General features: G+C 44.5%; 1 protein-coding gene across 2 annotated transcripts in view; it reads right to left on the bottom strand.

Annotated features, from left to right (window-relative positions):
- ELP1 (elongator acetyltransferase complex subunit 1) overlaps positions 1–12,902 on the bottom strand; it is a 36,235-nt gene extending 23,333 nt beyond the window's left edge. For both annotated transcript variants that reach the window (XR_008483927.1, XM_054289964.1), the window contains exons 1-13: positions 12,716–12,902; positions 11,520–11,672; positions 9,706–9,787; positions 7,724–7,804; positions 6,945–7,030; positions 6,271–6,370; positions 5,258–5,348; positions 4,638–4,761; positions 3,955–4,045; positions 2,664–2,894; positions 2,219–2,389; positions 1,518–1,617; positions 785–967 (exon numbers count right to left, since the gene is read on the bottom strand). Coding sequence is in view for 1 of the 2 variants with exons in the window: in XM_054289964.1 (XP_054145939.1) it covers positions 785–967; positions 1,518–1,617; positions 2,219–2,389; positions 2,664–2,894; positions 3,955–4,045; positions 4,638–4,761; positions 5,258–5,348; positions 6,271–6,370; positions 6,945–7,030; positions 7,724–7,804; positions 9,706–9,787; positions 11,520–11,672; positions 12,716–12,865 (1,643 nt within the window). In the remaining variant the exon portion in view is untranslated. The remainder of the gene's footprint in view (positions 1–784; positions 968–1,517; positions 1,618–2,218; positions 2,390–2,663; positions 2,895–3,954; positions 4,046–4,637; positions 4,762–5,257; positions 5,349–6,270; positions 6,371–6,944; positions 7,031–7,723; positions 7,805–9,705; positions 9,788–11,519; positions 11,673–12,715) is intronic.
- Positions 12,903–13,344: the final 442 nt, after the last annotated feature.

Genomic DNA, 13,344 nt, shown 5'->3' with positions numbered 1-13,344 from the left:
GGATGTACAGAATGTCAGTCACAGCAGACACACTTAAGAGCAGATACTTCATTCCTGCCTTTCTTGTAGCCAGCTGAAAAGACGCACATCTCCAGCATGGACATACTTTGTTCACGTAAGGATCTTCTGCAGTCTTCTCACACCTATGTCAGCTGACAGTGGCACCACAGAGCACCAGCAACTCCTGCCAACAGGCATCTGCCTAACTGTGCTGGTCACTGTCTGCACTGCAGCACTCTGCAAACACACCCCTCTTTTTCTGTTCTACAGTTCACGTGCAAATCATTCTGTCTCTGCTGGGTGAGTGCTGCAAAAAGCAGCCCCCCCGTATTTCTGCACCCCAGGTGGCTTTCTTTTGTGTCTGGTTTTAGCTCAACTGGCCCCACAAAGACCAGCAGGTGAGAAGGAGGAAAAGAAGGAGGACAGCAATTTTGATGGCTACTGGTCCCCTCCTGGACCTTGACAATGGTGGGAAAAGGAATGGAGGAATTTAGTGCCATGCGCCGTCCCCTCTCCCCCAAGGGCCTTGAATTCCAAGGAACAGAGTTATCCTGTACGGATACAGGCAGGTCTGGCATGCACCCTTGCCAGGCTGGGTGTAGGCATCAGGACTACAGGCAAGTGCTGACCAGTAGGGAGCCTCATGAGCTGTTTGGTTCTCCTGTCAAAAGAGCACCAAATCCCTTCACCCAGGGCCTCCAGGCTACTACGAGACTTAATTCCTTCTAGGCACTGTCCAGAAAGCATTCTCAGACTTCAGCCACAACTGACAGCTTTCTAGTACCGTAAATTCAGGCACTCTTCTTCAGCTCCAGCCACATGAGACACTGCAGTCAGATGGTGAAGGACAGACTGAGCAGCATGCTGACCTTCACCAACAACCAGGAAGCTGTCATCTGGCAGCCAGGTGAGAAATCGGAGCCCCAGAGGATTCATCACTTCATTGCTGCTGCTGCTCACATCAACTCTGTCACAAAATAGGAGAGGTTGAGACACAAACAGAACCTGATTTCAATAGGCCACCTCACTAAAGAGGCAGAGGACTTCCTAAGCACAGCCAGACTGTTTAAATATACAGCATGGCTGGGAGGGCTCCAGTACAGAAACACTAACACCCAAAGCATGAATCCTCTAGGAACAAAGAGGGAACATGGTGGGAGTTTTAACCTCATCACTGTCTCTGCCATGCAAGCAGCTCTGTTGCTCTGTGTGATGTGATCATGGGCCTGGGCACTGCACCATCATTCCTTTGTGCACCAGGCACAGGAAGGCACAGGAAGAGATATCTTTCTGCTGTCATTAACAGTCACTGGTTCTGCTAGATTGAGACCTCAGTAAAGGACGTTCAAAGTCCTTTAGTTAGTCCTAGTTGCAGGCGCAGTGTCCCCAAAATGATACCATGTTATCTGATAGCCTCTTAAAAATCTTGAGAAAAGTGGCAAGAGCTGTGACCTCTAAAGCATCCAGTCAGGTACAACCCTCTTATCCCCTCTACAGCTGTAGTAGTTCTTTATCACCTGTAGGTTTTATCCAGGTATGGTGTTTCTACAGTTGCTTTAAAGCCATTTCCTCCCACAGCTCCAAACTTGACAGAAGGGTCATTCCCTGTACTCTGTCCTAGCAAACACAAAGCAGAACAAAGCAGAGTTTAGACATCCACCCAACAGAGCCCCTTCCATCTTCAATCTTTGCAAAAAGTAGATGCTTCATGCAAGTATTAAAAACGTCAGAAAATGCCATCCCTATTTTTACAGGTTGTAAAATGTTAATTCTCATTAACACTCACTTTGAGAAAGACAGTCACGTTCCAACATTGCAGTACAAAACAGCTGTTTCTTCACAGCACACTGTGTATAGAACTGCTTTGGGAAGTGCTGGGTGCCCCAGACAGGTTCCCAGACACCTCCCAGTGACAGTCATCATCATGCCATCAGAGCAGCTTATGCAAGATACCACGTGCTGCACTCAAGCTAGGCAGGGGAATATTACCAGCACAATGACATAGTCAAGTGCCAAACGCTGTCTTCTCACAAAGTCAATGCACCACCAAAATGCTTCTATGTCACTCAAACTACTGGAAATGAGAAGAGAGCTTGAACTCACTTAAACCAAGTATGTCTTGTGTAAAGATTTAAGTGACCATCACCTAACCAGTCTCCTAAGGTACTGTTCTCAGGAACACAGGGTTTCTTTTAACAAGGCTGTAACATGCTCTCACCATATCTGTACAAAGAGATCCTGTTATCAGCATCCAGGATAGCCATGTCCCCACTATGTTTGGGATCTGTGTGAAAGGCAACCTGATTAACTGCCTGTTGGAGCTGGAGCTCATAGGTACACATGGGTGGAGGCACCACAGCATGCTGGAACGCTGTGACAAGCACTTTATCTGTGGAAGAAAAGAGAAGAAAACCCAAGATGAACCCCAGTCCAAATGTTAGTGAAGTTCTCCCTGGATTCTTTATAGGAAGCAGAAATGATGTTACAGGAAAATGGTTGGTGCGCTCTTAGTGGTTATCTTCATTGAGCTAACCCTGAAGCAGGTATCAATTACATGGATCCCTCCCTAAAAGCGCTGTAGCAACAACTAAAAGAAGAACTGAATACAAAAGGCTACCTCATCTTTTCTCACCCTAGAGCTGGAAAGCTGTCCCACTGCTTACCTCCATCTATGACAGCCACATTTGCCATATGTTGACTATTCTCCCCCAGCCCATGGTCTGTGGTCCAGTGCCAGTCGTAGAAGAGGTAACACCAGCCCTGGCAGAGTATATGTAGTCTATACAGGTTCTCTCGGTCCCATAGCAGTGACACCAACTGATTTTCCTCCAAGCTACCAAAGTGTAGACTTTGCTTTAGGTACCAGTGATAGTTCCCTGTGGTCCACAGCTGAACTGTAGAAAAACAAATAGTTACCACAGACTAGTATTTGAGACCCAGCTCAAACCATCCCTCCCAACCACCACTGCCCCTCTATGGGTGGGTTAAGTGCAATTAAAATAACAGTTCTAGTCTTCAGTCCATGACCTATGTCATACAACACACAGCACAAGAAAACAACACGCTGTGCAAAAGTCAATCCTAAAATTCACTGAGCTACCCTTTGAGACAGTACCCCTGGTTTAATGAAGGACTCAGACCTTTACTATTCCATTTGTACCATTTCCAGTTATAGCAGCCTGGAAGATGCTTCAAACTCAGGCTGAACTACCAGTTCTTCCTCACCAGCTGAGCTGGTTTTGGCTGGGGTGGTTAATTTTCTTCACAGTGTCAAGTATGGATTTGTGTTTTGGATTTGTGCTGAACACAGCATGGATAAGTGATGTTTTATTATTGCTGAGTAGGGCTTACAGAGAGCCAAGGTTTTTTCTGCTTTTTGTACTGCCAAACTGCCAAGCTGGCAAGGAACCTGGGGATGCATAGGAGGTCAGGAGGGCACACAGCCAGGACAGGTGACCCCAGCTGATTAAAGGGATATTTCCGACCACATGACATCATGTTCATACATAAAGTGAGAGGAAGAATGAGGAAGAGTGAGATATTTGAAATAATGGCATTTTTCTTCTATAATAGAAGTAACCATTACACGTGATGGGGCCCTGCTGTCCGGGACATGGCTGAACACCTGCCTGCTATGGGGAAGTGGTGAACTAATTCCTTGCTTTGCTTTTTATGGCCCACATGGCTTTTTCTTTTTCATAGTAAACTGTTACTATCTCAACCCATGGGTTTTCCAGCTTTTACCCACCTGATTTTCTCCATGATATTGCTGGTGGGCAAGTGACTCTGTGGGGTCACTTGGCTGCTGTCTGTGGTTAAACCATGACACCAGCACAGTTGTCTCAAAGCCACTTGCAAGCCTCCACAGTGTCTCCTACCCTGCAGGTAAGTACCCGCTGCTAAGAACATTTGCAGGCAAGTGTTAAGAGCCAGAGCCCCATGGAGTGCTCTCACCATAAGTATTTGGGTTGGAGTTTTCCACCTTCAGGTCTTCCAGCCATATAGCCAGGATTGTAGAATCTGCATTCCAAAGCATTTCGTTAACCTGCAGAAATAAACATGGGTGCTGCTGATATTCTTGCTCACAGAAAGTTTACAAGACCAGGAGGGGCTCCAACAACAAAAAGTACATGGGCTAATACACAAACAGAGCCCATGCGCATCACAAAGCTCCTGACAAGGCATCCTGAGAAGACCACAGATGAGGAGGCCACAAAAATGGCAGCAGCCTTCTCTTTGCTTTCCTTGACATTGAGTTAAGCACCTGCCAAAAGACCTCTCAGCATCCAAGCACAGAATCTGAAGTAACACTCTAACAATAGCTTCTCACTTATTTGGGATAATGTGAGTACTCTTGCAATGACTGACATGCTGAAAAGTACTTTTGATTCACTTGCCTAGTGCAAAGTATATAGAGCACAGGAGTACCCCAGGGCTACAATCATCCTTACTACATGTCTTTGTACTATGGGCTTGCATCTTCTCCACAGGCTTCTTCACTGTTCTCTTTTCAGGTCACTTCTCCCATTAGGATAAGCACAAAGTATTAAGTTAAAAAACTTTTCCTATAATCTGTAAGAGATCTAGTCCTCTTCTCCATTACACTCTCATCAAAGAAGCCCAGACAAGGAACTTACTTTGACCTGCCCTTTCTGGAAAGGGAGGGTGAACTCTCCATGAAGAAGTCCATTCTTTTCCAAAAAAACCACATCATGTCTGTTGGGTTTTTCTTGTGTAGATGCTATCAGGTTTCCTGAGGGCCTTAAAAAAGAGCCAAATGAAAACTCATTGCTTACACAATCCCTAACTGTCATTCTAAACCCCCATGATCTCACATTTTTTCCAGTGACATGAAGAAAAGGCAGCAGAGGACGTGTTTTCCTCAGCACTGTTCCAACAGTCATAGATCCAGTACACACCATAGCTTATGATAGCCACCAAATGATATGTATCCAAATAAATGTCAGCACTAGGAAAGGAACCTGTAATATTTCTTTTTATACAGGTGAGCCCAAACCCACTTGACTCTGACTTTATGCAGAGACTCTATCCCTTCTTCCCACTTGTGATGAAAGTATTAGGATTTTCAGGGTTTAAAGGGCTACTCTTCTTTATGCTGAATCAGAAGGCAACTTTCTTCAAGTTTTGGGAAAAATCAACCAAATGCTGAAGAAATTAAAATAATGCTGATCAAAGACTGTGACCAGGGAATAACAAGCACCACTGCTGTCGGCATGCAGACTGCAGTACTACTCACTTCCAGGACAGTGCTTGTTCTAATCCTGAGATAGGCTCACTTGTTGACTGCAGCACAAGCTCTCTGCTCCATACCCGGACCTTCCGAGCACCTGCAGGTTGAGAGAGCAATGAGACAAAAGTCTAAGAAAACTGGGAAGAGACTTTCCTGAGGGTACAAGAGCAAATTTTGATGCACATGCATAAAAGGAGATTTCTCTTGTACACCTTAAGGGCTAAGAATTTATTCTGTGTCCATAGTAAGCAAGTGACTAAAGGAACTGTGTTAGGAATTTCAGTCTGATGTAGTTCAGTCATAATCGTTTTTCGCTCCAGCTCTCACCATAGAAATGTTAAAATCGAGCAATAATTTACAATCCTCCCTAATCTGAAGTACTGAAGGTAAAAATCCAAACAAGTGGAAGAGCAGTGCAGTTGATTGTGCAGTATTGATGCAGTTCAATATGTTAATCAATACATTTAAACTGCTCAGAAAGTAGTATTTATAATGGAAAATACATTGTTTTCCATGATACAAGTCTTAGAAGTAATGCACAGTTTTCCATGAACACACAGTCTTAGAGGTAATGCATAGGCTCATCACCTCTTTGACTTCAGGGCAGAACCAAGGAAAAAGTATCACCAGTATCTTTAAGAAAGTGTGCAAGGCTAAACTCTAGTATGAGGGACAGTGGGTATATGAACTCAAACATATTCATCCATTTGGCATTGAGAGCCCATCAGGTATTGCTTAAAGTTTGAGCAGGTAAAAGAGATAGTTAGGATAGTATCTGCAAAGTAGTACTCCCTCCTGGCATCTCACAGAACTGAAAACCAAACCACACAGAAAATATTCAAAATATCATATCTATAAAATGGCTCTGAGAACATCAGAGCAGAGAAAAGGGTGATTAAATAGCTCAACTCACCCTCACTTTAAATCGTCAACAGACGCAAACAGTCCTTGCCTTACCTAGATTCTGCTTAAGAAGCCCTTTACACAAGCTGGTATTTCAAAGAAGTGGAGTGCCATACCTGTCTCTGGACAGACAGCACTCACTGCAACAAACTGCCCGTCTCCTCTCCACGTCACCCGAGGCCTGCCATCATCCCAGGCTGATGCTGGTAGCACTTCCTGAAGTCACACAAAAGAAAGTGGCATCAAAGCTTGGGAAGGCACCTGCTGTCTTTATCTAAACAGACAGCTCTTTCAAGAGCCTTATGATGAAATCCATCCATTAAAAAGTGTCAAGACTAGTAAGTTAAAAACTCACTATTCAAAATGTTGTTTTAGGAAACACTAGAATTAAAACTATTTAATTCAATCTGTTCCTCCTCCAAGTGCATATGACTGTCTCTTCACATAACCACACATTATCCCTCCCATTCACTGGAGTCTCTAATTATAGACAACAGTGCATAAGCTGGACACGCAATGAATTGAGATTTGCTTAATATTGATGCTGGAATGGCTGCAAATCTCACTTTGAGCTCTGTTTGAAAAGTAAATACTCTCTGATGCTTGCTTGAATTCAAAGAAAGATAAACATGTATGATTTCAGACAACACAGGAACAAACAGAAGCAGCATATGAAGAGAACTACCAGAAAGGTGTTGGCAAATCAGCATCACAGGAATAACAGAAACTCTCTTTATGCATGTTTTCCCTGACAGAGCATTGGCTTGACACAAAAAAAGCAGTATAATACCGTCTGCTTGCGATGTGCTGCCTGTTTCCCTTCTGATCCATGGAACTGTGTCTCCTTTTTACCCCATCCAAGAGCAACAAACTTTCCTGGAGAAGAAATAATTGTTGTAGTGGAAGATTTACAGTTAATACCTTAACTACTGTGCATTATGTACACAACTACAGCCTCAAGCAACCCACACCATTGTGGATGCCACAGTCAGGTCAGAGAGAGAAAGCCAGATAAACTTTCCCAGGAATTGTTCTGGGGAGTTCTGAGAAGGCTGAGAGAAACAATTAAAACAATCTTGCAGCTGGTGTTTTGAACAGTTGTTTTCCCATTATATGTTTACCAAAGGGCATCTTCTTAATTAGCCAGTGATGACAGGGTGTTGATTGGTGGTGGGTGGACCAATGAGGTCCACCTGTACAGGAATGGCGCATAAAAGGAATTGGTTTCTAATAAAACTCATATTAGCCTGCTGAAGAGAGTTAGAGTTTATATGTTGCCTCACTCCCGTTACAGACTCAATGATGACACACCTTCTTCCCAAATTTTATTCTAAAAACCTGCTGGGAAGTTATGTAGCCTAGAAAGTAAATTGGTACATGGACCTTACTTGAATTTATGCTGACAAGTAACAATATTGACTTTAGCCTTCAGCTGTCCAGCAGCATTACAATGTAAATACAATGTCTCCTGGGGCCTCAAAGTGCTCAGCTCAGTTTCCTTACTTTCCATGTGGTTACAACATATCAACTACATCAGCTAGGGCAACTTAATTTCAGTGCACTTCTCACCTTCTCCAAACTCATCTTGGTGGATTTGCTTCTCAGAAATTGGTTCAAAATCCCTTGTCATCATGATGAGAGTCTGCTGACCTGCAAGGCAGATATAAAATACAGTATTAGTAATGGTATCTGTAGCAAATAAAAACTCAAGTGCTCTCCTGTGTGCTCCTATTGTTCTGCCATGGACCTGAATACAGAAAACATGGTACTAGAGAGAACATATCCTCCAAAGCATGAAACCGTAAACTGGAACAGAACACTTCCAAGTTTTTCTCCTCAAAAATATGCTTCCTGGCCTAACCTTAATAAGTTTTTCCACCTTCCAAACAAATACCTGGTTCCTTTTCTCTGGAGATATGAAGGACAAGAAGGCTACTGGGAATAGTCATGAAAGATTTATGAAGAGAAAATCATACCATCCTGATAAGCTCCTACAATGAGATGACCAGCTTGTGGATATGGAGAGAACAGTGGATTTCATTTATCTTGACTCTAATAAGGCTTTTGATGCTGTGTGCCGACTCATCACAGACAAACCCATGAAGTATGGGATAGATAAAAGGACAGAGAGGACCTGCCAAGCTCAAAAGCTTGTTAGCACTGTCATTAAGTGCAGCTCAAGGTCAGTCACCAGTGTGCCCCTGGACACTAGGCACAATGATTAACATTGTCCTTAATGATCCAAAGAATGGGACCCTTTCCAAGTTTGTAGACGACACAGAACTGGGAAAAGCAGCAGGTAAAGCAGAAGGTTATGCTGCCGTCCACAGGGACCCTGTCAGGTAGGCAAGATGGGCTGCCCAGAACTTCATAAAGCTCAACAAGAAATAAATGTCCTGCATATGGAAAAGAATAATCTTAGGAACTAAAGAGAGAGTGGAATCAAGTGGCTGGAGAGCAGCTTGGCAAAAACCAGTACACTGTGTTTCCTGAGGCACCAAGTTGAACTAGCTAGCATTACATCCTGCTGCACAGGTGGACACCAGCATCTGGCTGCATTAGGAGTGCTCCCAGCAGGCTGTGGGAGGTGATTTTGCTCCTCCACTCAGTGCTGGTGAGAAATATGGAATGCTGACTCCATTTTTGGGCTTCCTAAATGGAAGGACATACTGGAGTGAGTGTTGCAAAAGATCAAAATTATGATTAAGGGCTTGAAAGATGTCACATGAGTGGAGATTGAGACAAGCCAGACTGCCCTGGAGAGAAGGCTTCAGGTACAATCTTTCCAGGTAAGAATCTCAACAGGATGTGTAAATATATTATATAGGAGGTGGGGTACAGTAAAGAAGACACAGCCATGTTGTTTGTGGTACTGAGCGACCGCACAATAAGCAATGGGCACAAACTAAAATACAGAAAATTCCCTTAAAACCTAAGAAAAGGGGGTTTTTCTTACTCTGAGGGTGGTAACAGATAGAAACAGGATGCCCAGAGGGTTATGGGGTCTTAAACCTAACTGGGCAAAATCCCCAACTTGCTCTAGGTAACACACATTGAGCAAGGTGGTTGGAATAGGCAATCAACAAAGTTTCCTTTTAGCCTCAAGCACTCTATGATTCTCTTTTGTCTGAAGCAAATTTGATTTTCTAGATGAGTCACACCTGTAGTTAATTAGGGCCTGTGACACATATACTTCATACCAAAGGCCAAGAAACAGTTTTTGTTATGAAGAAACCAAATGGTGATATAAAGAAGTCATTATGCTTTTGAGGCAAGATCAAATGTACTTCCTGGGAAGATTTTAAGGACTAAAATCTCTTCCACAAAGCAGCTTTTTGGGCCTAACCAATTTCTCCTTGGATCTCCGAAACACCTTATGAACCATGAAATGAAATCTAATATATAGGATCTGGTAGAGTTTTTTCCACTTTAAGTCCTAGTCCCAGTCTTGTAACTTTCTCGTCTCTCTCTCAATCTCGGTTATGTTTTGTGCTTTGGCCATAGAGAGTTTCACTCCTACAGGCAGAAAGCTTACAGGCTGTTGTTGATACCTGTTGCAAGCAAAACGAGCTCTTGGTCAGGACTCCAGCTCATCACACTCAGACCGCTGTCCACACTTCCAACACATTCCACCTACAAGACCAAAATAAGATCACAGGAACATGAGGGCACCACTATCCCACCACAAAAGCAAACACTCACCAAGGGAAAAGAAAACTGCCTTCTACTTAAAAAAAAATCTAAAGTCTAACTTCACACTTTGCGTTGAACAAAACAAAAGACACATTTCTGACTAAAAAGAGTTCCAGAATGTTTATGAATGAGAACCCAGGTAATGTAGAGTCTACATATTCTACCATGCACAATTTTGGAAAAAATTTTATTCTGCAATTCTCAGTCTTGTGTCAGCACATATAGCGTCAATGCTAATATGACCAGATAGGGCCTGTGATTACATTGGCAAATATTCTTCAGTAACAAAACACAGACATAATGATTCTTGTTTAGAAAATTCCAGTACAGGGGTAAACTCTGACCAGCCGTGAACGCTGAACTTGACAACTGTATATACCTGCACCAATGTCAAAGTTTATGGAAAGCTGGAATAGTTTTACTGGGCCATCATGAGCAAGTAATAGCAGTAGGCAGAGAACGTTTGTTATGCATGGTTACCCTGATTTGCAAAAGGCATGGAACAGAACAACAAATATATTACTTGTGATAAAAAGCAATTTGAATGATGCCATTCAAGAAATTAGGCTTGGGGGGTCACAATCTTTCCACATAAGAAAAGTGAGACTGGGCACCTGTCAGCAGAGTAACTATCGCTTACATAGAGAGGGTTTCAGAATAAGCAGAAGAGTCTTCCAGACCTCCTTCTTGGTGCTGAGACTGCACCAAAAGAAGACTGGAAAGTAAAGCAAAAAACCAGAAAAGTAAGCCAAAACCCCACAAAATAAAGAATCTGATGTTAAACCTGATGCAACTATCAATGCAAAAAAACCCCCAAACAAAACAAAACCCAAATAAACAAACAAAAAACCCAAAAAACTCCAAAACAAACCAACCAACCAATCAACCAAAAAACAAAAACAAACAAAAAATGAAAACAAACAAAAAACCAAACCAAAAAAACCCCCAAAAAGCTCTGGTAATTTCTATTCCCTAATGATATACTGTAAATTGCAATACAGGACACATTTTTCAGATACAGCTAACTGAACATTTAAGTGGTATCTGCAAATCAAGTGCAAACATGAACCAAAACAGACAAGCTACAAATAACCACAATTTTACAGCTAACTCAGACAGACCACTATCATCTCATGTCCACTTAAACCTGCACTGTTGGACTGGTATTGTGGGAGCTGATTCAGATTTCAGAGGGTGCTGCTGTGGTGTCTTGCTGAAGACGATACAAGACACTGAGGAAGGAGGAGAGAGCAAGTATCTCAGTTTCTGCCATTTCCTAAATCATGCCAACATGTATCTACTGATAGCAAAATGGTAGCTACACAGTGGATTATGAATGGATTACTTTATTCTTCACCTAGTCTCAGTGATATCTTGCTTCTGTAAGACTCTCCAGCAGATCCTTTGCTGCTAGGAGCCCACTGAGCAAACTCAGAGGGTGCAGGCTGTGGACAGGCAAACCATCATTTCAATTCAAGTTCTTTTACAGAGTATATATTCTGTCTTTAGTCATTCCCAAGGCTACCACAAAAATCAGTTTGTCTGCCCAGAGAATGGAAACTAGCCACAGCTCAGTATGCAATGAGTGTACAACTGGCCACTGAAGAAATTTTAAATGTTACTCTTTCCTCCAAATTTCCTCACTACAGTTGAGTCTTTCCTGCCATGTTACCTGCTCTGTGCTCAGATTGCACAGTAGGATGTCTCCAGCTGCTGTAGCAACACACACACTCTCCTGCTCTGGAAGATCTTCAACACCCACGATGCAGCCACTTCCATCCTCAGGCAAGAACCCATCCACAGTCAGGGAAATTTCTCTTGACACCTTGATACAGAAAGGTCAATGGCTTACTAATTACACATCACCTCCCTGAGATTTTTGCAGAAATGACAGGGTAACAGACATAGGTATATTCCATCCTACTGCAGTGACACAAAGCACTACACAGCAGAAGAGTGTGTGAATGGCACCAGAAAAAAGCCAACTCGCAAGAACTTATCTCCACCTACGGCAAAAGTGATAGAAGAAAATGTGAAAACTCAAATAGGGGAACAAACAATACACAACTTCCAATTTGCCCTGCTAAACATCTTTCAATACCCTTTTCACGTTTCACCAGAGTATCAACATTAAGAAGTGCATGGGTAGCTGCTTAAAGTGTCCCACAGCTCATAAGGGGCCATGAAGACTACTAGACACAGCATAAAAAATAATTTCTAAGAAAAATCATTTGGATGGTTAAGGTACAGCAATCTTTGAAAAATAAATCCCTGGAAAGCTCCAAAGCTTTTTGTCACTTAATTTCAGAATTGAATGTACTGGAGAAATTAGATGCCTCAGAGCTGCACACTGAGAAGAAAGCAACACAGCTCTAACAGGAATTCATGACTCAATAGCATTCTATTATTTTAGCGGTATGTCGGCGTGTTTTCCTCCCTAGTGCAAAGTTTACAAAGTTTCCTCTTGTATGCTTCACCACCTCTTTGCCTGCCCTTGGTTCTGTTTTGTGAATCTGTCCAGATGCAACTATTCGTCACGTCGTGCTTAAGACTAAACCACGCGAATGACACGCGTCTAACACAGCCACGCTCTTAAAAAGGCAGATAGAGTATTTTAGAGGCACAGAAAGCCTCTTCAGCCACGGAGATCACAGTGCAGCGGCTTCCACGGCACCGTGAGACAGCAGCAAGCGGCGGCGGGGAGCAGCAGGAGGGTCCAGGACCGCGTAGACACCGCCAGGAAGGGGGAGCCGCATTAGGAGACAGGCGAGCCCCCGGCGAGCTGCCGCTGGCGGAGACTTTGCAACCATAGCCGACCCCAACACGCCGGCAAGCACCAGAACCCTGCCCCGCAGCCGCGGCCCTCACCGAGTCCCCGCCGGCGCGCAGTTCCACCAGCCCGTACTGGGAGCCCACGAGAACCGCGCCGGGCTCGGCGCCGAGGCAGAAGCACCGCGGGGTGCCCGTGGCGGCGGCGGAGCGGCACCCGCCGGCCCGCAGCAGCCGCAGGTTCCTCATGGCGGAGGGAGGGAGGGAGCGAGCGATGAGGCCAGGGAGCGAGCGATGAGGCCGGGCAGCGAGGGACTGCAGGCACCGGGACCGCCTCACGGCGCCGCCATGTCGCGCAGCATGGGCGGGCGGGCGCAGGCGCCGTGCGCGGTGTCGCGCTCGCAGGGCGGAGCGCGGCCTCTCCTTCCCTCACGGGCCGTGCCGGAGCGCCGGGCCCGGAGCCGCGAGCTGCCCGCCTTGAGGCGGCAAATGCAGCGCTGCGAGTCCTCAGGAGCCCAGCTCCCTGTGAGCCTGCCCAAATAACAGAATCACCGAGTCTGGGGGAGAGCTTTAAGGTCACCCAGTCCAACCATCCACCCGACACTGCCACTGTAACTTTTAAACCACATCTCCAGATCCAGATGCTCAAACAAAAGGGATGGGGGACTCCACTGCCTCCCAGGGAAACCTATTCCAATGTCTGACCACTCTGACAGTGATAATCTTTT

This window comes from Melozone crissalis, unplaced genomic scaffold, assembly GCF_028551555.1.
Source record: "Melozone crissalis strain CALT ecotype California unplaced genomic scaffold, PUWL_Pcris_2 ptg000005l_1, whole genome shotgun sequence".
Taxonomy (NCBI): Eukaryota; Metazoa; Chordata; class Aves; order Passeriformes; family Passerellidae; genus Melozone; species Melozone crissalis.
This window is presented reverse-complemented; position numbering and strand designations above follow the sequence as displayed.